The sequence below is a fragment of the Propithecus coquereli genome, unplaced genomic scaffold, assembly GCF_000956105.1.
Source record: "Propithecus coquereli isolate 6110/MARCELLA unplaced genomic scaffold, Pcoq_1.0 Scaffold24, whole genome shotgun sequence".
Taxonomy (NCBI): domain Eukaryota; kingdom Metazoa; phylum Chordata; class Mammalia; order Primates; family Indriidae; genus Propithecus; species Propithecus coquereli.
Window position 1 is genome coordinate 8818800 of NW_012147952.1, and position 24944 is coordinate 8843743.

The 24944-nt window shown below is 38.3% G+C and overlaps 1 protein-coding gene across 1 annotated transcript in view; it reads left to right on the forward strand.

The window, feature by feature from the left end:
* The window catches only part of BCKDHB (branched chain keto acid dehydrogenase E1, beta polypeptide), an 88638-nt gene that overhangs the window by 24721 nt on the left and 38973 nt on the right, over positions 1–24944 (forward strand). Inside the window, exon 3 of the mRNA XM_012646049.1 lies at positions 5234–5302. Coding sequence (XP_012501503.1) covers positions 5234–5302 — 69 coding nt within the window. The remainder of the gene's footprint in view (positions 1–5233; positions 5303–24944) is intronic.

Genomic DNA, 24944 nt, shown 5'->3' on the forward strand with positions numbered 1-24944 from the left:
CAGCGCGTCCGCCTAGGCCTTCTGCCGGTCACTTCCCAGGGCCCAGTCACCTGCACCGCACGGATTTTTAAAAATCCAACTCCTCCTCGGGTCCGGATTCCGTTCCGGGGGTTTCGGGATCCCGGACGAGCCCCCAAATGTAAGAACCGGTTCCCCTCGGCCCCAGGAACAGAGAAGCAGAGTCACCGAGGATGCAAATGGCAAAGGAGTTTATTTGCTAGCTCGAGCTAGGGTCTAAGTCCCAGAGCACCAACGCAGTGGCCTCCCTATGAACCAGGACCCCGCCCCGGGGTAAAAGTGAAGCTTTTATACTTTTGGTTGCGCACAACACACCAGTGGCATACGATATGCTGAGCCCACCATCCCCTTTCCCCCTTTGTCCATTGGTTCCTTTGAAAGTGGAGGATTGTTTTGACCCCTGATTGGGTGGTCCCAAGCCTCTGGATTTTCAATTTTCGCGCCGGCGCCAGTTCTGATCTGCGTTTGAGGAGGGGGACTGAGACTTAGGCCTATTCTAGGAAGTTCAGCCTGTCATGGGGTTACTCCCGCCCTGTTTTTTTTTTTGATTAACTATATTTGACTAACAACTAAAAGCAAGCACGGTTACAGAAGCAAATGGCATTAGTTAAAATCAAAGAGAACACATTTTTCTAATCTAAAACAGTTTCTGTTCCACACAAAACAAAGTACATTCTTCTGCTATCAATTCCTGCCTTTCATCAAAAACTAAAAAGGCATCGTGGGTGTTAAGAGGCCCTAATGATACTGTTGCGGCCTGAGATACAGCCAGTGAAATAGATTGTGCAGAGAGTCCAACAGCTTAAATAGAATCAGAGGTAACAGGTAAAGATAACTCCTGAGTGAATAGTAGAGAGAGTTGCACCAGTGTTAATTAAAAAATCTGGTTTCCAATCCTCTACTTTAAGCTTTACGGTGGCCTCTGGGGTTTGACTGAGGATTGGCTGACCCTGTCAGTCAATGGGATATTGTCCCACAGGAGGGGAAAAAGAAGCCTTCTGAGGGTGCTGGGTCTTAGGGAGAGTTTCTTCCTTTTTTTTAAAGTATAAGACAGCAGTTTTTCCGATGCCCTGGGTTTTTAGAATATCTGCAAATTTTAAAGGCAAACTAGAAAAGCTTTGTGGCTGACCAAAGCCAGAAGAGGACTTTGAGTCATTCTCAGAAGACTGCCTTTGTTTCTGTAGTGGTTCAAGCTTCAAGGCAAGGATTGTTGATTTCATTTCCATTTTCCTCTGATTTTCTTGTAAGCCATCTTCAAAGAATTGTGTAGCTGCTTCTATTATAACACTTAGAGACTGACCAGCCCAACCAATTATACTATTTTGGATTTTCCTTTTTATATCAGGAAGAAGATTTCCATCCAGAGCAGAGATTAGAAGATTTCTATGCTCTGCAGTTGCAGGATATAATACAATATGACTTTGAAAAACTTGTATCAATTTCTCAACAAATGCCTTGGGGTGCTCTTCCCCTTTCTGGATACGCAATGCAACGTTAGACCAATTTAGGAGGGAAAGCTCGATATTGCTCGTATTAGGCCCTGAATAGCGTGTCCATCTGAGCCATCTCCTCATCATTTGCAGGAGGGCCAGAGAGGGGCTCCGGCCATCTGTTCCCTCTTTGGCAGGGCTTTTCCCCCAGAGGCCATCTGGCCTGTCTAATAACTGCAGTTTAATCATGACAGGGAAATATACCCCTTAGTAGCCAGTCAAGGTCACTATGAGTGAGTTTATGGATGGCCACTAATCTATCCAAATCTTCTCTAAGCTTGGTAGGATCTTCTGAAAGTGGGGGCAAAAGGGCTTTATGATTTAAAAGCTCTGCTGCTGCCCAGGGCACATGAATTCTTTGAACATGGAGTCCAAGAAACATCTGCAGAGGGCATTGCATAGGGAGGTCTGGAGTTGACAAAGTCTGATTACAAAGCCCTGGGCAGTGGGAGACGTAGAAAGGCACCGCAAAGCAAGCCTTGCTGTGGTTCCTCGAGACTGTGTCAGATCTATTATGCTTTCTGGCTGTCAGCTTTTACAGGAATGACCTGTATGCCTGGGGCGTTAAGATCAGGCTGTCGGGCTTTTTGTAAATCATCAAGAGAAAGGGAGGTTAAAGCAGGCAGCTGGATGTCTAAGGGGTTTTCTGAAAAGGATGAAGGAGTCAAGGGATTTTGTTGAGGGGACAGAGGAGGAGGAAGAGGCTGAGGAGATGGGGCTGGTTTTGAGGAGGGGGTGTTTAAACCAGGGACCCAGAGAGCCAATAGATCTTCTGTGGGGCAGGGACAGGGAGTTGGGGATAGAGTGGAGTATAAGTGAGTGGAGCCGAGGATTTATAGTGGAAGCGGATTTTAACTTTTGCTCTAGATCTGTTTTTTGTTCTTTAATTTTATTAAGGGAATTTTTAAGGCTGGCTGTAATACTTTTCTTAGTTCTTAGTTCTATCTAATCTTCCCATAAATATCAATAGGCCAATTGTTTAGAATGGGAGCTCTCTAAACTTTTTTTCAAATATAGAAGTCTTTTAATTGAAAAGATCCATCTTCTGGTATTGACAGTTAGGATCTTCATTGCTATATATATTTCAATAGCAACCTAATCCAATAAACCTTTTTATGGAAAGACCAGGGGATAATTTTCCAGGCTTGAATAAATCTTTACCAGGGACGCAAGGTGCATTCCTGGGATGGGTGCAGAAAATGCAGTCCTCATGATCCAAAAATTCACTCTCAGAAATAGACTAAGAAAGTAGAGATTTTTGTTGCCACAGACAGTTAGTACAGCGTTTGTAGAAACATTGTCTCCAGTCTCTCACAGAATGTGAGACACCTTCAGTCACAGACCTGCTCATCTGAGACATCAATCAGTCAGTCCTGGGGTGGGAGTTTCCCAGCACAAATCCAGGCAACAAGGTTAAGACAGGGAAAGCCCTTTAGGGACTGGTCTCTTACGACAAAACTCTCTGAGAGCTTGACACGTATGGACAAAGAGAGTGCTGCTTAATATCTTAGGTGTCTCAAGTCCCCAGTCATTTCAGACTAACTGCCAGATAAAAAGCCGACACTTTGTGCCCTTTGGATGGCAGAGACCAGGGAGGGTGCCCGCTTTGGTCACAAAGCCAAGCTCTCGGGACATAAAGCAAGATGAGAGGGGATCCTCCTCTATTTATTTTTTGTTTCAGGGCTCCACACTTTGTCTAGGTAGACACTGGAACTGATGAGAACCCTAAACTCGCCAGTCTGTGGAGGCGGTTAGAACAGCAGGCTTACAAGGGTTTATGCCTTGTTCTTTACTCTGCGGTTCCTGTCCTTGTGACAAATGACACAAACAGACAAAGGAAGACAAAGACTCTCTTTGAGATCAAAAGGATCAAATAGAAATCTAAAGTACTCACAAAACACCTGAAGTTTCTTTTTACCCAAGGAACTAGTTCACAAATTTTTTCCCTTGTCATACTCAATTTAGAGAGGAGAGGGTCTTACTGCTCTTGCCCCCACAGCAGAGATCCAGGAATCTGGTGGTGAGAAATCTTACCTCTGCTGCCTTTGGTCAGAGGTCCAGGATCTCAGTTGCCGCAGTTCCGAGCGAGCAGCATTCCATCCGGTGAAGATGGCCCCATGCTGGCTGCCAGTTTCTGTAGGGGAGCCAGAGGTCACCTCTGACACCCATTTTAGCTCTTAGTGGGCTCTTCAGCTGGATCTGGAAACCAGATGGACACCAGGCAGACTAACAAGAGAAAGGCATACATGTTTATTAGTTTTACGTGTACATGTACTTTGCGAAAAGATCTTTGCAAAAAGTCAAGTCTGAAGAAGTGGCCAAAGCAAGATGCTTTTGTACTTTTTAGACAAAGAGCATAAAAAATTTAAGAAGAAATGACAGGACAAAGGAAATCTGGCTCGGGGCAATAAATTTTCTAGGAGAGTCATGGGAGTCACTAGGAGATATATGGGGGTAGGTGTGAAACAGATGAAAGATAAGAGTTACTTCCTTAAGTATGTTTATTCAGGTCTGTTGCAGCCTCCAATTCAGGAGTCTCTGGTGATAAGGGTTACTTTCTCTCCCTGGTGTGAAGAGAGTACTCCTCCCAGAGGAATCTTTATTGCTTGCTGCATGCTCACCTTTTCTGAACCTACAATTTCTCCAATATTTTTAACTTAAAATAATCAATATGACAATCTGGCTTATTTGAGGATGGCATGTCCTTCATTCCTCCACACATATATTTGCATATAATTTACATATATAATTTACATACATATTTACATATATATTTACTATATCTTGGGCTTCCACTTGAGAATTTGTAGTTTTAAGGTTAAGTGAGAAACAGGTTATTTTTTAGGGGGAAATGAGAGCTGGACTAGAGGACGCTGAGATGTTGAGTGTTTTGAAGGCTGAGAATGATCGAACTAGATGAATAAATTCATAGAGAAGTACGAATTGTTTTCTTGAGGTCCACCAAGCTGGTCAGGTACATTCATGGTACTAGGGTTCAGCTCCATGAACACCCCTGTTTTATTTTCCTTGCCTTGCTATGAAGCTCCTCTCAGTTTCCACTGATTCCATTCTTTGCCTTGTTCGGTAAGTCCCACCAGACTTGCCTCCTTTTTGTTTCACACAATCTAAATCCCTTTCTTATTTGTGACCATTCCCTTAACTTGAGATGCTTTTCCTTCAGCTCTTCAGAGAGCTGACCCTCATTGTGTGCTATGTCTAAGGAGAAAGCAGCGGCCTGGGAGCCTGGAGTGTGAGTCACAGTTCTGCCTCCAGTTTTCTGACTGGGCCAGGCACTTTCCTACTTCTCTGGAATGAGCGCTCTGGCCTCATTTTCTTCATCGGTAAAACAAGATGAGATTCTATATCAGTGGTTCTTTCTCAACTGGGGTTTATATTAAACAGTCCCCCCCACTAACTCGCCTTACATTTAACAATGTAAGTGGATACACTTCTGTCAAAACTGTGTGTGTGTGTGTGTGTGTGTGTGTGTGTGTGTGTGTGAAACTCATCCAGTGGGCAGAGACCAGGGATGCTGCTATATATATTTACAATGCACAGGACAGACCACCACAAAAGAGTTATGCGATCTAAAATGTCAATAATGTAGGAGTTAAAAAACCTTGATCTAGATCTATGGCCCGTTTCTATTTTATGGTTTACTTACTTCTCATTATATTATTTAGGGATTATTAAATAAACTATGTTCTTTAAATATTGTTTTTCAGTAATATTTGGTGAAGATGTTGCCTTTGGTGGAGTCTTTAGATGCACTGTTGGTTTGCGAGACAAATATGGTAAGTGAATATCTGTATGGACAATATTCCTACAGAACTTTTACTTAAAGATCCTGAAAATACAAAATATGCCTGTTACATTGTTTGCCCATTCCTTTCCACTTTCATAGCTCCCTGCAGAATCCTTTGGCTTAAATTTTTCCCAATGTGTTATAACTGTAGCATTCTTCTGATCTAGTTCATATTACACATATTATAGATTCCAGAATAATCTTCATTAAATGTATTTGTTTATCCTGTCATTCCTCTGTCCAAGAACCTTTGCTGTCTTATTGCTGCCTGCCTTAGCCAGTTTCAATTCCATTGCCTCCGGTTCAAGATTCTGCTTGTTGGTCTCTGTTAATGGCTTTCATCTTGTGGGGGTGGGGGAGAGAGAGAGAGATTTATTTTTTAAGGAATTGGCTTATGCAATAGTGGGGGCTGGTAAGTCCATAGGGCAAACTGGCTGGCTGTCTGGCTGGGTGGAAACTCAGGCAGGGTTTCTATGTTTTAGTCTTGAGGCTGAATTCCTTTTTGCTTGGAAAGCTCAATCTTTTCTCTTAAGGCCTTAAATTGATTGGATGAGGCCCACTCACATTGTAAAAGGTAGTGTGCTTTACTCAAGATTTACTGATTTAAATGTTAATCACATCTAAAAAATGCCTTCACGACAACATCTAGACTTGTGTTTGGCTAAATAACTGGGGACCATAGTCTGGCCAAGTAGACATGTAATGAACCATTGTGTTACACTTCCTATCTGTTTTATCCCAGCTGATCTGTCTTTTGCGTGGCCTGCCTAGCATTTCTGCCTGTTGGTTTTACTAATTTTATTTGACTCAATTAGACTTGGAACCATCGGAATGTGTTTGGCTAATCTTTGAATTCTTACTACTTTGACTTACTGTGTAAGGAATGTATTTTGACCCCTTACTGATAAGGATACCTTTGTGTGCTTTTGACTTTTATTTCTTCTCTCAGTCTTAATCTAACTTAGAAGTGGGCAGAGCAGTTATGTCAGGGTTAGGAGGAGTTGGCATCTCCCTTTCTTCTTACCTTTGCCATTGCCCTATAATGCTTATATGTTTGTACAGGGTGAGGAGGGTCTTGAAGATTTTTTTTTAATTGTCTCTTTTCCTGTTCTACTATCTCAGAGGTTATTAATATATTTTACTTGAATCCAAGAAACCATAGCATGTTCCTTCTCACTTACTAGGAACTTCCAGCTCATTCTTTTCTCTTCTATTTATAGCAGATTGAGTTTCTTGGTCTAGTCACTGTGCTTTCTCCTAGCTATCTATTTCTAATATGTGCTGAGAGTTTGAGATAATTGGGCAAAATATTATCTTTATTCTCTTTCAGACGCCTACAAACTTTTTGATCTTTAAAAAAAAGTTAAAAATCTTTATACGTTTGATTTTGAAAGTAATGTACATACACCGTAGAAAATTTGGAAACGACAGAAAAGCATAAAGAAAAGAAAACTTGCTCATATTTCTAGAGATTGCCACTGTACAAACCTCAGTATATATACTTCTAGAGTGTATTTGCATATGTTTGTATATATTAACTAATATTTCAAACATAGAGTTATATTTTGTAACTTAGTCTTTTCTATATGTGGTGCAGCTATGCTGCTGAGCAGTTCGTAGCCTTCACTGGTCTGTCTTGCCTGACTCAGCGTGGTAGCATGCCGTGTGCTCATTTAAATTGGCGAGTCCTCTTTGACTATCTGCCCAGGTTCTCATCCATGGCATTACTGTACCCGTTCTGTCTGGGGCATTTTATTCATGCCACTTGCTGTTCACACACTAGTGACTTCTGAATTTCTGTCTCTAGTTCAGACCTCTGTCCTGAGCTCCAGGTTGGGACATTCAGTATTCTACTGCACATCTTCACCTCGATGTTCCACAGTCACTTCAAACTCAGAATTTCCAAAGTTAAATTCATTATAGCTACCCAGCAAATCCATGACTTCTGCTGCATTTCCTATTTTGTGAATATATCACCATCTATTCATTTACCTAAGCCAGAAACCTGGGGAGATCCTAGTGTCTTCCTTTTTCATCATTCTCCACATTCAGCCAAGTCCTACAATTTTATCTTCACAGTTTATTTATAATCTGGCCCTTCCTTTCCATTCTTACTGCCCTGGTACTTCAGATATTTAATTTTCTCTGCCTGGAGAGTTTCATTGCTTTTCTTAGTAATCACCCTTCCTTTGGTCTCATTCTCCCTCCAGTCTATTCTCTATCTTGTTGCCAGTAGGATCATTCTAAAATGCACATTTTTTAGAAGAATATATAGAAGATTTTGAGATCTACTTAAGTAGCTACCTGACCTCATCCACTTTATTTTTTTGCTAATGTTGAATCACTGAGTGTTTCCTCTAAGCCCTCTGTTGTTTTCCACCTCTCTTCCTTTGCACTATCTAGATCTCTTGCTATCTAGATCTCTCTTCTTCATCTGACTACCAGGCAGACTACAATTTCTCCGTCAAAAGGCTCCTCTGTGAAACTCTTCTTTACTCTCCAAGCAGACTCAGGCACTCCTTTATCACTGTTCAGACTACATCTTTCAAATTTTGCAAGCTATATTGTAATTGTCTCCCCACTATGTCTCCACGCCAGACACCTCAGAGGCAACAGGTCTTTAAGCTATCTGTGCATCTCTAGCACCTAATGTTGTGTCAGGCAGTATTTATTAATATTAAGTGAATGTTGTTGAGTGAATTTACCCTTTGCTCTCACTAAGACAGTGGTCTACTGTCTCAGAAAGCAGATTTCCTTATCTCCCTTTAACTATTTGGGTTGGTCTGATTTTTTTTCTTAACAAATAGGTTAAAACAGGGGGAAACTAACTCTTACTTGTGAAAGTCCAGAACTCTTAGAGGACATCTGTAGATTTCTGTCTACATGGCAGGTGTCTGAGCTAATCAATGGCTAATTAACTCTTTTGGATTTATTATCAGCAGCTGCTGTGAATTTTTATGACAGCTTTAGGATTATGAATTCAAACTTTTAATAATTCCAGGTTGATGCTGATCAAGATGAACAGTTAAATCACCACTACTCTCCAAAGAGAGTGAGTTATCTGTTTTCAGAATTGAAGAATAAAGGAAATAGTGAAGAAAAATATATATTAAAATAAATTTTTCTTGCATAGTTAAAAAATCACATACTTAAAAAAAATTCTCTGCTGTTTTGAGTATAGGTGAGAAATTTTACTATACAGAAACATGTCTGCTTTAGCATTCTTTTCTTAAGTTAAGAGAATTTGTATTGAAAATAACTAAAAGGTTATATTGATGTAGCTCAATACAACAACAAAGTCATTACATTGCATTAAATGACTTCGTAAAGAAAACTAGTGAGGAATCAGTCAGCTTTGTGGGGGGAACTGAGCGTTGAGTTGGAAGAGAGCACAGTCAGTAGGTGGCAGCCTACACTTTGAAATGAGACCATCCCTATTTGCATTGTACCAGTATTCCGGAACTGCTGCAAAGCATTTTATACTCCATCAGAAGACAGAATTTGAAGGGTTGTGGTGCGGGTTACTGACATGATATTATAAAGCTGAATATTGCTTAATATAAAAAAGAAATAATTGCATAATTAGAGCCAATGCTATAAAAAAAAAGGGAGGGAGACATAGAGCTATTTTTTTATTGCCAATGATCTAGATGAGAGTGAGTTTAGCAGCACTAAACTGATTCTCTCTTTCTTCCCTGTCTTTTGATAGGACAAAATAATATGAGTGCTTCAAAAATGAAAATAAATAGAATAGTATATCCCCATCAGCACATTTGTACCAAATGACAGCTTTAACCTCTTTAGGCAACGAGATCAGGAGCAACAATTGGAACTAGGGGAATTCTAGGGAAGCGAGGATAGGAGAGGGCAGTTAAAGGTGGTCAATTGTAGGGTATGTGTTATTTGATGCTGAATGCACACGTGCTTTCATTTATGTAAGTAACGAGACAGATTCTGTGTCATATGCAAAATCTGTCCTCATTATTGTCATTCACTCTGAGAGAGACAGTGTGTGTGTTTTATTCAAATAAGACTTTGGTGTGTCAGGTTCAAGGTGTTTTTATTTACACTGTTCTGTACTGATATGGACATTGTTTGGCTGTGGTTCTTAGACTATATTTGGCCCACTTATTGGATGAAAATTAGGTGAGAAAAGCCACAGCAGAGGACTTGCTGAATTAGTCAACAGGCCTAACCATCTGTCTTTTCATGGGACTTGATGTTTTTCCATTACTGTATTCATTCCTTTGCACCACAAGTGTGGCCTGTCATAACCGCTTGGGAAAACTAATATAACCACTTACTTGTTTTCTTATGTAAACATCACAGAAATTGTATAACCAGATACTTTAGTACACTGAAGTCAGGAAGGAAAACTAGGACAGGCATTGGAGAAGGCAAGTTTCATTTATAATATACCAATATTTGGGAGTTGACTTTGGGTCTCAGTGTCCTCATTTTGAATCGAAGGGAAATGACCAGATGGTCCTCACTGATCTTTCCAGCACACACTCAGGTTATCCTTGTGCTTTTATTTCTTTTTAAAAAGGAGGAACACAATTTTTTTATGCTTTGATTTCCTTTTACGTTTAGAAGTTTTTTGAATATGACAATTGTTGTATCATCTTGGAACCATGGCACTTAATTTGACTTTTTCTTAAGAAGTCCCCTTTCCACCTTTCCAGCATAATGAATTTTATTTATTTATTTACTTATTTTTTAGGCAAGCACGAAAATGAGGTTTATTGAGCAGAGAAAGATAGGATTGTAGGGTAAGAGCAACGTATGCGTAATGAATTTTAAAATTGAGGACTGTAAGCAAAATCTTTTGAGTGGTCTCTTACACTTTTTCATGGATTATGACATTAACATCTTCAACAGAAAAAGTGACCTTCCAATATATGTTCCTGTTGCAAAGCAAGGGCTACTTGGGTGATAATCATGCTGTTGGATTTAGTGTCAGGGTTCCACTGAAGAGTGGCAGTCTGTGAGATGGGCATTTGGCCTCTGGGCAGTTGAAGCTAATTTTACTGAAGATAAAACTTGATAAAATTCATGAAAAATAATTCCTTAGGAAAATGGAATATGTACATGATTTATTTCCCCTCTTGAAGCGTATATATTTATGACTTCAAAAAGCAGATTGAGTACCAGATACAGATTGTAAGAAGTCTAACTGTTTGAGGAATTGGGAGCAAAAACAGGTCTTAATAGGTTGGTATAAACCTTTTTTTCTAGCATACTTATTAAAACGTATTTTTAAAGGATTCTTAGTAGCTTTGAGTGTTTTTCTTACTTCTGGAGTATCAGGTACTTTAAATTGCTCCTGGTATTACAAGGTTCCTTTTTTTTCTGAAAGTACACATGTGGCAGAACTGGATAAAGAAAATGTTTAATATGTCTTTTTCCTTCCCCTCAGTGCTTAATTTGTTCTTTAAAAATTTTGGTAACATATATATAACACAAAATTTACCATTTTAACCATTTTTAAATATACAGTTCAGTGGTATTAAGTACATTCACATTGTTGTGCAACCAGCACCACCATCTGTCACCACAACTTTTTTCATTTTGCAAAACAACGCTATACCCATCAAACAATAATTCCCCATTTTTTCTACCCCAGCCCCTGGCAACCACTATTCTACTTTCTATCTCTATGAATTTGACTACTCTAAGTGCCTCATATGAGTGGAATCATACAGTATTTGTTGTTTTGTGATTGGCTTATTTCATTTAGCATAATATCCTCAAGGTTCATCCATGTTGCAGTAGGTGTCAAAATATCTTTCTTTTTTAAGGCTGAATAATATTTCAGCCTACATATCTGTGTGTGTGTATACACACACACACACACACACACACACACACAGAGCACATTTTGTTTATCCACTCATCTATCCATGAACATTTAGGTTCCTTCTACCCTTTGGCTGTTGTATATAATGCTGCTATAAGCATAGATATGTAAATAGCTCTTTATGTCCCTGCTTTCAGTTCTGAAGAATAATGTTGAAGGACTCACACTTCCTTATTTCGAAACTTACTGAAAAGCCATAGTAATCAAAACTGTGGAACTGGAACATTAGCCAATGGAATAGAATAGAGAACCTGTTATAGAAATAACATCCTGTGTATCTGGTGAAATGATTTTGACAAGGGTGCCAAGACCATTCAGTGGGGGAAAGGACAGTATTTTCAACAAATGGTGCTGGAAAAACTGGATATTCACATGCAAAAAAATAAACTTGGACTCTTACCTAAAACCATACACAAAAACTAACTCAAAATGCATCAAAGACCTAAACATAAAACTGTAAAACTCTTAAAAGAAAACGTAGGGGAAAAGCTTCATGACATTGGGTTTGGTAAAGATATTTCGGATATGACTCCAAAGGCACATGTAACACAAGAAAAAATAGACAAATTGGACTTCATCAAAGTTAAAAACTTGTGCTTCAAAGGACAGTATCAACAGGGTAAAAAGGCAGCCCGTAGAACAGGAGAAAATATTTGCAAATCACATAACAAATAAAGGATTAATATCCAGAATATATAGAGAGCTTCTAAAACTGTAAGAATAAAACCAACAGCCCAGCTAAAAAATAGGCAAATGACTTGAGTAGACATTTCTCCAAAGAAGATATATAAACCAACATGCACATGAAAAGATGTTCAACATCACTAATTATTAGGGAAATACAAATCACCACCACACTGGAATACTGCTTCATACTCATTAGGATGGCTGTTATCAAGAAAACTAGAAATACAATGTTGTTGAGAATGTGATGAAATTGGAGCCTTTGTGTACTGTTGATGGGAATGGAAAAGTAGTGCGGCCACTTTGGAAAATAGTAGGGCAGGTCCCCCCCAAATTGGAATTTCGATATGATCCAGCAATATACCTTTCTTTTTATTTCTTATTTTTTTCTAGTTGAAGGAGTTACCATAGAAAATGGAATGAAAACATTATTGACACATTCTTCATTTTTATTATTTTCTCTTACTTATTGCTTTGATGACCTTTTGTGAATTCCGAATAAAGATTTTAGAATTTACTGAAATTAGAATTGGTACAAATGGTCACTATATTTTTAATTTCTCTAAAAATCAAAATGACTATTTTCACAATTGACTTGTTGACCAGTAGCTTAACAAATAACGTTTAAGAAAATATGATATTTAACATATTTTGTAGAGTATTAGAGCTGGAGAGAAATTAAGGATTTACATAGTCTAGTAGTTCTTAACTAATGGTGATTTTGGCAGTGTATAGAGATATTTTTGGTTGTCACAACTGAGGGATACCACTGGCATCTAGTGGATGGAGACCAGAAATGCTGCCAAACATCCTACCATGCACAGGACAGCCCTCTCCCACCAAAGAACTATCTGGCCCAAAATGTCAATAGTACCAAGGCTGGGAAACCCTTATCTGGTCTATCTCCATGTAATGTAGAATCTGAACTTCTGAGAGGTCAGTGTTACCAAGTTGCCCAGTGGTAAGTAGAGGAGCCAGGTTTGGAACTCAAGCTTCCTCAAACCCAGTTCTGGGCTTTTTTGTACTATATTTTTTCCCCTTCTTATTTATAAATGAGCAACTCATTTATATAAAAATATAAGAATCATAAGGAATTCTAATAAAGCAGAACTCAAGGGTTTTACTTATTCCTGGAGTAAGAAGAAGCTAGTTATCAGAAATCCATATTAAAAAATTTGAACAAATTCTCTTTTTGTGATTCTCTTGTGAGTAACATTTTCTGAGTGTGTTAAGTTGTTCCGGGCTGGCAGCTGCTGCTTTAACTATTTTTTTTCCCTTAATTGGTTAAACAATAAATGTTAGGGCTGCCAACAGGTGTTCTCTTTGACAATTTAAGCATCAGTTAGAATGTAATGCCCTTAAGTCACTTTTTCCTCAACCTCATTTGGTAATGCCATGCTTTTAAAATTTTCAAATGTGAGCACCAACAGGGGCTTGGAAGGTGGACTTAGATTAAAGTGGACCAGGAAAAATGGGACTATAGGTAATTATTGTCAGAAAGAGTAAAATTGATTCATATATCTTTTTAAACTTTACAATTAAGAATTAGGAAAATGAAACTATTTATATTTTATTAAGAGCAATACATTATGTATATATATATATAAAGAGAGAATAAAGGATCTTTTGTTTTACATTTTCATTGTTAAGTATGACATGTATCACACGTCCACTTAATATTAGGGAGGATGTTGCTAAATTAACTTCCCAAAGCTGATGCTTAGTCTTCTGAAAAACCTCTTGCAGACAAGTACCTTTTAGAGAGGGATGAACACAGACTTTTTTCCCTTTAGTATTTAGTATTTCTTGAATTAGGATACATGACTAGATATTTTGAATTGTTTACTTTTTGACAGCTCACTTTCTAATTTTTGTACATTGAAACCAGTGATTTTTCTTTGCTTCCTATATATTCAGAACTGCTTATTTGATTCAAATATAATTTTTGAATTATAGGCTTTTCTCTTTGCTTTAAACCATAGACCATGGGGAAATGGATGCGTATAATAGAAATTTCTTTTAGTGAGTAAGAAATATTAGATTAAAAAATCAAATAAAATATAAATATATATTGAAATTTTAAGAGATGTTTAACATAAAATGCCATCTACTGAAAACATGAGTCACATTAATCCTAAGGAGAGTTATAAATACTGTCTCTCAATTATTGTTCTTGTTGAATATCAGTTATCAAGCAACTTCTTGCCATTCCTAGGTATGCGGACCCTACGTAAAGGGAGATTAGAACATGGTAATATAAGTGCTGTAATTATGTATTTAGCACCTTTCTTTCAGATCTAATAATACCTTCTAGAAGACCACAGGTGTCCCTTTGGGATATGGGGATGGAAAAAACATATTAAAACAATGTCATTATAAAGTTTGTGATTTTGACAAATTTGAAAAATATAGTAGTGATTATTCTTTACCCCTTTGATTCCCATGTTCCAATATTGGCTGCAATGGGAGACAGGGTGTGGGAAAAAATTTTGCTTTTGTGCTTCCTTGACCTAATTGTTTGAGACAATTATATTTATTTATCTTTTGTCGGAGTCATTTTCCTCTTTTTCAAAGAAAAGCCACAGACCGTGAAAGAATTAAAAATGGGCCGACTGCCACTGCTGTTATATTTTGGAGATTTGTAGAGTCGCTTGGATCAGATGAGTTACGAAAAATAGTTCTTTTTTTTTTTCTTCAAAGAGCATCGCCTCTTCCTTGATTTCAATTTCTCAGAGGACCTTGGGGATTATCAATTTAACAGTTCTACCAAATTCTTCAAAATTACAAAAAAAAAATCCAGTGAAGAATATCAGTAAATATAGCCAATTTAGATCCCTAAAATGATCAAGGCCGAAAGAGGATCAATGTAATAATTTTTATGGAACAGTTCAGATTGGTCAATATTTAGGAATACCTGTATTCGCCTATCCTATTTTGTTCACCTTGAGGAAACAGATCACAAAGTCTGTTAAATTAAAACTGAGAATTCTCTTCCTTCTAGAAGTTGCATGCCTGATAGCCGAGGGAGCTATATGGCAACTTCATATTTACATTGTGTGCACATACTGAGTTGATATTGTCACTGACCAGAAGTCACTTAACTGTCTCAGGAGGTTTGAATCTAAATGTGTAGATTATTACACAGCAAGACATTTTGTGCCTCTAATTCTAACTTGGATTTCCACTGTGTATTGCCTGTTATGCAGTTATAAAATCACATAACAATAATAATAATAATTAAATTCCCTAGGAAAAATTATTCTCCAGTCAGACTAGGAGAAGCCAGTAAAAACAGCCCTGCATGGAGGACAGCATTAATATCATTTGCCAGATATTTGTTGAGTGAGACTGCCTATGTAAAAGTCATAGAGGGTTAGAGCACGGTGCTTTGTTTTCTGTTCCTGTTTTACGTAGATGAAATTTCTCAGTTGGCATAGATGATGAAGGATCAGATAGGTACAGGTTAGAAAATGTCATGTGCTAAGAAATCAGATGGGAAGTTTGTTAGACAAAAGTTTTCAGTTTCCTGGTGAGCAGCTACACCCAAAGGCAGCTTTAGCAATGAAGTGCTCGACCTTCTCTTGTGGCATCCTGCCATCCCTCCCTTCCAGGTCCTCTGGCTGCCAGCCAGGATTGGTGGCATCTGGCCAATCGTAAATTAGCCAAACAATTCTTATTCTGTAGTTTTGGCTTCTGGAAGCTCCAGTATCTTTAGTAATAAGGAATTTCTTAATTTCTGGGCAGGTGGCTCATTTAACCCATCTTCTCTCTTTTCTGTTATTTGCCAGCTTAGAGTCTAACAGAAAGAAAGAAACTTGTTTCTAAGCCAAATGGAACACACACAGACCTAATATTACATTCTTAATCACCATCCTATAGACTCCGAATTTGAGCATTTTGTTCTTAAAAAAGTGGAAGTTCTTCAAACACAAAGGGAGACTTTATTATTTTGTTTTTAAATAAAGCCCCTTTTAAGGCATGACAAAAGAAAACTTTAAATCACTTTTGGAACATCTTAATTCTTTAATCAAAGGAAGAAAAAGCATATTAAATGGCATAAACCCATTGCATTTATTTAAATCTAAATTAAACATTGATAGGATGGACATAAAAGAGAAAACTTCCACGGTGTTCTCAATAAATTCATAAGTCCAATAAAGCAACTCAGTCATTTGCTTGAAGAAGATACCTTTTCTTTTGGCAAATAAAGATCTGCAGAGTTTCAGCCCAAGGACCATTTAGCCATTTGGCTTTTAATTATTCTGTATATATATGTCAAAGAAAATTATATCTCTGCTTACAATATATAACTCTTCATACAAAATGAGAAAAGTTCAATATAGTGGCGTACGATTATTGCATTAGTAGTGTTCTCTATAATGGCTTTGCTGCAGGGAGTGTCCCAATGAAGGGAGGAAGGCCCCCTGAAATCGCCAAGTGGGTTTTTGGCTTTGTGTGGGAATGAATTCGAGAGCGAGCCAGCTAGTGACAGAAAGTTTATTGAGAGAGACAGAGAACAGATCCTACTCCATAGACAGAGTAGGGGTTCTCTCCTAAGCAGGAGGGAGACTCCTTGTGGGACAATGATACTGTTTTTTTTTTTATTTCAGAATTTTACGAGCGTACAAGCGTGTAGTTTACATATATTGCATTTACACCACCCGAGTCAGAGCTACAAGCGTGCGCATTCCATACAGCGCACACCACACCCATTAAGGTGTGTATTTACCCTCCCCCTCCTCACCCTGCCACCTGCCTGACACCCGATGAATGCTACTTCCATATGTGCACATAACTGTTGATCAATTAGTACCAATTTGATGGTGAGTCCATGTGGTGCTTGTTTTTCCATTCTTGTGATACTTCACTTAGTAGAATGGGCTTGAGCTGTATCCAGGAAATACAAGAGGTGCTAGTTCACCATTGTTTTTTGTGGCTGAGTAGAACTCCATGGTATACGTATGCCACATTTTGTTAATCCACTCATGTATCGATGGGCACTTGGGTTATTTCCACATCTTTGCAATTGTGAATTGTGCTGCTATAAACATTCTAGTGCAGATGTTTTTTTATAGAATGTCTTTTTTCCTTTGGGTAGATGCCCAGTAGTGGTAATGTTTTTATGTGTTCAAAAACCCCGTTAGGAAACAGTTGTATGTGACCAGCATTGTCTTGTGGTCAGGCCATAAAACTTAATTATAAACTGTTGTCACAGAAAGGTAAACACAAACAGTTTGTAAGGCGTCTGGTTTAATAATTCATCCATCTTCAGGTAGTCCTGGGCTGGTGACTTGCTGACAACTTGTTTAGGGTAGTCAGGGTCTGGTATTAGCCAAGATGGCTGTACTTAAGCTCTCTAGACCTTTGTTTTCTACCTTATCCCTACATTAGCTTCTTTCATCCCACCATCTGCTGAAAGTGAATCAGGAGGGGAACCTGGATCACTTGGGAGCTTCCAATCTACCCAGTCTCTTCTGATTTCTCTCAGATACTTGTAAGCAGAATTTGAACCAAATAATCTCAGTGAAGCATTCTGCTTATTCAGTTCTGGCCAAATTACCTTTATTTGCCATTATATCTAGTTCATACTATTTCTTTCTTAGAGCATGGGTCAGGAGACAGTTCACAACCTGGCTTTAGCTTCCATTACATTTAAAGATTTCAGGAAAGTAAAATTTTTTTCCCAATTTTTCAAGCTTAAGTACTTAGCTTCCCAGTACTCATTTTTCAAGGGAGCAATAGCCAAATACTGTACAAGTTTTCACTGTTTAAAATTTCCTGTAGCAGTATAGTGCCATACCACTGCTCTGGTTATTTCCATCCTACTTCCCATTTTCCACAGAATAAGCTCCATGTTCCGAGGAAGAACCAGATCAGAGAATAGGCATCATTCCTTTTGAGAGTTATACATAAGTACATGACTTTCAGATACACAACGTATCAGGATTTGCTTGCTCAGTTTTAGTTTTGTAGGTCCTCTTCTGGTATTATTTGTATCTGTTTTGGCCTTTAATTTCCGCTGAACTACTAAAGGATTAGATCCAATTCTTAGCGCTTGATGTATTTTCTCCCTTCCAGACCACATGGAATCTATTTTTCTCTTGTGAGTCCCTCTTGTGGAGGCTTTAACAGTTGGTTAGTGTCTTGCCTTGTCTGTCTTCTTCTTGCTATCGCTGTGCACAGCTGTGAGTTGTCCGATGTGCCTCTGGAGAACAACCAAAAAAAAAAAGGGAAAGAAGGGAAAAGGCTGATGTTGATGGTGCAGTGACATATGGATTGATAGTTCCTGCCTTTGCTAACATTGTGGTCTCAGGGGTGCTTGAGGGGACTTTAATCTTCATCAATTTCCCCAAACCATCTCATGAGCACATCAAATCTAAGTAAAAATAATGGGTGTGCTATGAAAATGTAAATTTAAGACAAGCCTTCTGGCTTCAGTTTCCAACTGGAATGATTCTCCTAAGCTCCTCCTGTATAGATATTTTGGAGCCTCTGCTGCCTGGCAACTCCATCGGTTTTATTTGTTTGGGTCAGTTTTACAGTTTCTGCAGAACTGGACGTGTGCCACTCAAAATAGTCCTGGTTCCATTCACACACGTGATATGATTTCTGGGCCAACTGCTTGCAAGTAGTGAAGGGATAACAAGGCAGTGATGGGCTGATGTGCACTCGGTAGAGAAAGGCTGGTGTTGACTGTTGCCATGGCCACACTGACTAATGCAGTGGTTCCCAACCCTTTTGGCATCAGGGACTGTTTTCATGGAAGACAATTTTTCCAGGGACTGGGGAATTGGGGCGATGGTTTTGGGATGATTCAAGCACATTACATTTATCGTGTACTTCATTTCTATTATTATTACATTGTAATATATAATGAAATAATTATGCAACTCACCATAGATTGAAGACCCCTGGACTGGTGGGTACAGAAAGTAGGTAGTTAATATTATAGTGTCATTTGTTGAGTAGAATAACCATCACCTACCTTTGTCTAGGTTGTCTTTAATATGTCCTGGGATCACTTGGGTTATTTTTCTGGTTAGAGAGACCAATTTATTAGCTCTGAGAGCTTGTTGGAGATGCCATGCTAGGAAAGTAGACAGCTTCCAGTTGCGTGTGTGTACTCATGTGGGATAAGTATTTGAAATAGGTCTCAGACAGCTGTGACTCTGTTCACTCTACAGCACTGCTTCCTGACCTTGCCTGTATGTTGCAATAATGATGCTTAGGTCTTGCCTCAGAGACTCTGAGTTACTGGTATGGAATGTAGCCAGGGTGTTAGAGTTTTAAAAGGTCCCCAGGTGATTCAGATGTGCAGCCAAGTTTGAGAACTACTACTCTAGAAGGTACTAAAATTTTTAAGATGTGGTCCCTGCTTTTAAGGAAATCACAGTATACATATGCCAAAGCAAAATTACATTGTAAGTAAAATAACAGGGTAAGAATGAAATAACAATATAAAACTATGTAAGTAATGCTCAGTAACTTTGTTTCTTTTATTTAGGGTAGAACTTAAATGACAGAGTGTGAATTAAATTGTGCAGTGAGAGTTTCGATAGAAAATGGCAGCTGAGACTTCTGGAAAAAGAAACAATTGAACATACGCACCTACTTTTGTTTCCTCTCAAACACTACTAAAATGTCAAGGGATCATCTTTTGTAAAGCCCTAAATCCACAAGGCTGGGGAGAATGAGACTGGAGACAATCTGAACAAAATGCTGGAAGCCAGAAGGTGAAGGGCTTAGCAGCCTTGGGAAAACAGAATCTGGAGTGGGCAGTGGGGGCAGCCAGGAGCCAGTCTGGTTTGCATCAGAGAATTACCCAAAGGCTCCGGAACTGGAAATATCAAGTGCCTCTGGGAATTGGGATGAAGGGGGTGTGGCTCTAGAATAAGGAGAATTGGTTGAAAGCCTTTTTGAGAAGCCCTCAGATCTCCAGCTTCCCTCCACTACCTGGCAGAATCCTGGAGGTTAATTCTCCAAGGAGAGAGTACGATATATCTAGATGTAAGGGAGGCTGGGAAACATAGTCTTTATTTTGTGTGGATATCTGCTCAGTTAAAATGCTGGGGTTCTGTTACTGTAGAAGAGGGGAGAATGATTATTGGGGGACAATTAGCAGTTGGTACTATGCTTTTATGCACAGGTATTTGCTACATTAATATAATAATATTGATAATGATAATGGTGGTGATGATAATAGTAGCAGCAAACTCTTACAGTGCTTTTTACATCCCCGGCACTGTTCTTAGAACTTTACATAGTTTAACTCACCTAATCCTCACAATCCCACAAAGATAGTTATCTTATTACCCCACTTTGCAGATGTGGAAACTGAGGCACAAAGAGGTTAAGCAACTTCCTCAATGTCTCATAAGTAGAACCAGGCCCGAGACTTCATCTTTCTATGATTAAGCCTTTGAGAAGAACCTGGTTTCTAATTAATGTTCATTGTATTGGTTTTGTGTTTTCTTTGAATAAAATGATTTTACTGATATGTATCCTCAAGAAATACAAGGAGTTATTGCTAGTTTTATAAAACATTTATGTTTGTATAAATTTAAGTAGCATTAGAATACAAAATTTAATTTAACATTTGATGTCTATTATTTTTTTTCTGTTTAAAAGAGCTTCATACATTGTGAAGAATGTCACAGAGGGTGGCGAGTGGAGTGATTAAATTGATACTTTGGAACATTACTCTGGCCACAGCATGGGGGAACTGACACTAAAGGCAGGGAGACCAGAGGTGAGTTGTTGGCTGAGTCCAGGGTTTTTAAAACCTCAGTGTGCATCAGGAGCCCATGGAAGGCTTGTTAAATCATAGATTGCTGAATCCCACCCCCAAGATTTCTGATTCAGTAGGTCTGAGGTGGGGGTCGAGAATTTTTACATCTAAGAAGTTGCCAGATGCAGCTGCTGCTGCTAATCTAAGAACGACACTTTGAAAACCACTGCATCTGTCTGAGAGGTGATGAGAGTCTGAACTATGGCGGTGGAGGGAAGACGAGCCAGGAAGGTGCCAGCGATGAAGAGAGTCAGGGAGAATTGATAGGATTTATGATTCTTTGGAAGTAGAGGCAAATGGAGAAGAAAGGGTCCAGGGCAATAATGAGGGGTTAAATATTGAATAAAAGATATTGGACCATTACCATTGGGTTCTGCCATTAGGAGGCCATTGGTGACTTTATGACCTAAATAAAGCAATTTCCATGGACAAGTAGAGTCAGAAATAGATTAGAAAACCAAAGCTCCAAGGAGATAGATTAAATCCTGTAGTATCAAACAGAATCAATATAGATTTCCTTAATTCTGAAATGTTGGATTATACTCAGTACTTAGCTTATTTAGCTGGCCATCTGATTTGGGCCAAACTAAATTCTTCCATCATCTCATGCTTCATGATAATTTTTTTTGCTCTCCACTGACCTTTTGTTTAAAAATGGATCTGAAATTTAAAAAAAAGGTGTCTATATCCACTTTATTTCAAGTGAAACGCATCGTTCTGCATGTGTGTTTATTAGTTTCAGATCAGTGTAGAAACCTTTTTGCTTGCACTTTCTTATGTATGGTGACGTTTAAGCTCTGCCTGCCTCTAAGATCCTGCTTATGGATCCTCAAAATAACTAAGGTTTAAGACTTCAGAGCTGTCAAGTTCTGTTAGTTTAACTTTGAGGTTTCTCTAACTACTGTCTCTCTTGCGTTTATCATAGTTCATGCTCTCATTACTTTTGATCTGAATGATTGTAATAATTGTCATATGAGTCTTTGTTCTCACTGTCCTTCATAGTCTAGTTTATATTACATATACCTGTGAGATTAATTTTCCCCCAAAACAGCTCTGATCACAACACTTCTTTGCTTAAAATCTACTCCATGTTTAATGGTGAAGGCCAGTTTTCTTAGCTTAGTATAAGACTTTTGTTTCCAGCTTCAGTTTTCCCCCCATATTCTTGGCTGCACCCACACCACCCACCAGTGGTATCTAGTCTTCTCTGCCTTTGTTACACTGTGTCCACCCGTCAGAAAGCCCTGTCTCTGCTTCAGATTCAATATTTGCTTCCAGATTCTGCACATCTTCCTCACAGCCTTTGCCACCTAGAAGTAATTCCTTTTAATTGTCTTTGTCTGTTTCCATCTGGCACTGTCCCTATAACTCATTATATTTTTCTACCATGTATTTACATATATATACATATAGTTCATCTTCATATCTTCCATGATGCCCATAATGGTGCCGAACAAAGATTGATTGAATGGAGAATGGGAAGTCAGTTGTCATAATTTAGTGCAAATAAAGGAAATAAAGTGATTCATTTAACTGACACAGTAAGTGCATTGTGCATCAGCGAATGACTTCTAATGGAATTTTCTAAAGCTGCTGTGAGGGAAGGTGTACGGGACCTCTTCTAAGTATAGTCAATCAACTTTGTCATCTTTTTTGATTGTTCCCAAATCTTTTTTATTTAACTTACTTCTTAGTTTTTGATTGTCTTAGATATTTCAGTGAACTGATTACATGAGATGTATGTGAGATGTTGCTGTGTTTTGCTGTTTTTGACAAGCTTGTTAAGCATCACCTGGATGACACATGTGTATAAGCATATTATTCACATGTGAATTTACACTTTTTTTTTTTTTTTTACCTAAAATTGATATGGGCCAACTGTGTTTTCCACACAATGGAATATTAGTTAGATGGATTAATGGGTTTACTAGCCTGATTAATGATCCATACCAGTTACTTCCTGCTTTTTGATATATTTCATTGATGCATTTTCTGATTCTGCTTTTATTTACTAACTGGAATATAAACTAGAAAAATACTGTACACAAGCAATTGGATTGTAGAAGTGATGCGTTGGATTTGTTGGTTATAATTGATTTTAGAGGTAGAAACATCTAGAAGTAGCATAAGAAATAATAATGTTGTAAGTTATAAAAATTATAAAACACTTCAGATTTAGAGTAGAATGATGTAATTTAATTTTCAAAACTAACTTGTTTTCTCTTTAGCCAAACATCAGTCATTTGGGGGCTTTTAAATTGCATTATATTTGAGACCATATTAAGGGTTGTGATTATGGCATCTTTGTTTAGCTCTGCCTGTATGAGAGCCTTGAGTTAGTTCCAGTAGCAGTGAGACTCACAGATATTTTAAAAAGAGCAGATCAGATATAGCTAGGGAATGTTATTTACTTTCTGGTTAAAACTGATTCTTCATTCTCTTGCACTTTATTTTATTAATAGCTCTTCAGTTTGGACTTAGAATTCATTTAATGTCAACCCTCTCTTGTTTACAAGGGGGGAAAGCTCATTTATTTTTCATGCTTCTTTGTCATGTTGTTCTCTTTGCTTCTGAGAAAAGGGCACCAAGCTATTTAGATAGGGAAGGTTAGACTATTTATAAAGCTAGGCAGGTTAATTGAAATTGACAGCTTGGTAATGTCCTTCTTGGTGAATGACGCACATGGGTTTTAGATGATGTCGGCGTGCTGTTTTCACTTATAGTCGGGACTCAGCTGGAGGAATTTGTGTGCTTTGAGCTTTGGTGTTGACGTAGGTACTGGGTACAGATATGTTTTAGGAAACATCTCATTTCCATATAAATGAAGGAAGATTAAAAAGAAAAATTTGGATAGCTTGCCCTTAAATTCCAGCTGGTATCACGAGGATGATGAAAATACTTCTTTTGACTTTCTGGAAAAACAGCTTTGGTTGTATTCAAGCACCATGAAGTTGTTACAGGTTTATTTGGAAATATTTTTTGTATTTATTTATTTTTTTTGAAATCTGTTTACTCAGCATCATCTATGCATACGTTTATTTGAAAAATTACACTTTTATTGTGTATTTCTCCAAACTCCAACCTTAATCTCTTAATAAGTTTTAGATAGCTCCACTTAAGAAATTTATACAGTAACATCAATAAACTTGTCAATTTGATTTTAATAAAAGGTAGAAGAACCAAATAATTTGTTTTCTTTCTTACGTGACACAATTGTGGTTCTTTCTTTTTTAGGGACACAGTAACTATGAGTTTCACTGAAATGAGATTTTGTTTTCCTTTTCAAGTATTCCTTAAAGGAGAGTCTAACTTAGGCTTAAATAGTCACTTAAAGGGGAGTCTAATTTAAGCTTAAATAGTTGTATAGTACATATTCCCTAAAACCCAAATGTTCAGATTACAGTTATTTCATTCACAAGATAATTTCACAAGGAATTTTATCTCCTAAAATCATATTGATCACAAAATCATAAAATCATGCTCAGAAACAAAATTTCAGCTTACATAAGGTGTCCAAACATCAGAGGTTGATTTATTACTCATTATCATTTGCCTTCTGTGGGTCCATAGCCCTCATCAAAGCTATCGCTGGATAGTTTCTGATGATGTCTGGGGCTCTGGGAATGCTGAGTTGGTCCTGTACTGCCAGGTTTATGCGGTACCTTTGTGATCATCATCTCTGTCACACGGCCTTACTCAAATGTTATAGCAAACAACACACAGCACATAGCTCAGGGACACTTGAGGGAAATAGTATGGAGCAAGGGCTTCTAAGTGGCTGCTTGCTTGAAAAGAACTGAAATCTATTAAAATCAGCTGTCCCTCATTTCCAAGCAGTGCATTGGGGGGCTTTGGGCCCCCTTAAGTTCAATCCTTGACTTTTGCATAGTGTCAGAGTTGCTGCAGATACACAGCTGCAGTAGCAGCATTAGTTCTTTAATCCAGGAGTTGCCTTTAATCTTCAACCCTTGATTCTTACTCTTTGGATATCTTTCTTGCAGGTTAGCAGTGGCCAGTCCTCTTGTTTACAGTCCCACTCTGTCCAGTGGCAAACCTCGGGATCTTAGGGTGAAGATCACTGAATATGAGCCTCTGCAATGCCTATTCATGGTCTTGCTAACGCAACAAGATTTTGGTTCCTAGTTTAGAATGGCCCTTCCACCATGGCTGAACTTCCTTCCTCACCCCACCTTTCACCTCAGATAGAGAGACAATGCTTATTGTTGAGTAACTCTAGGGGCCGTAGACATCCTCTGCTGGGGTAGATAGAAGTTGAGGAGGATCATGGTGCAGTCAGTG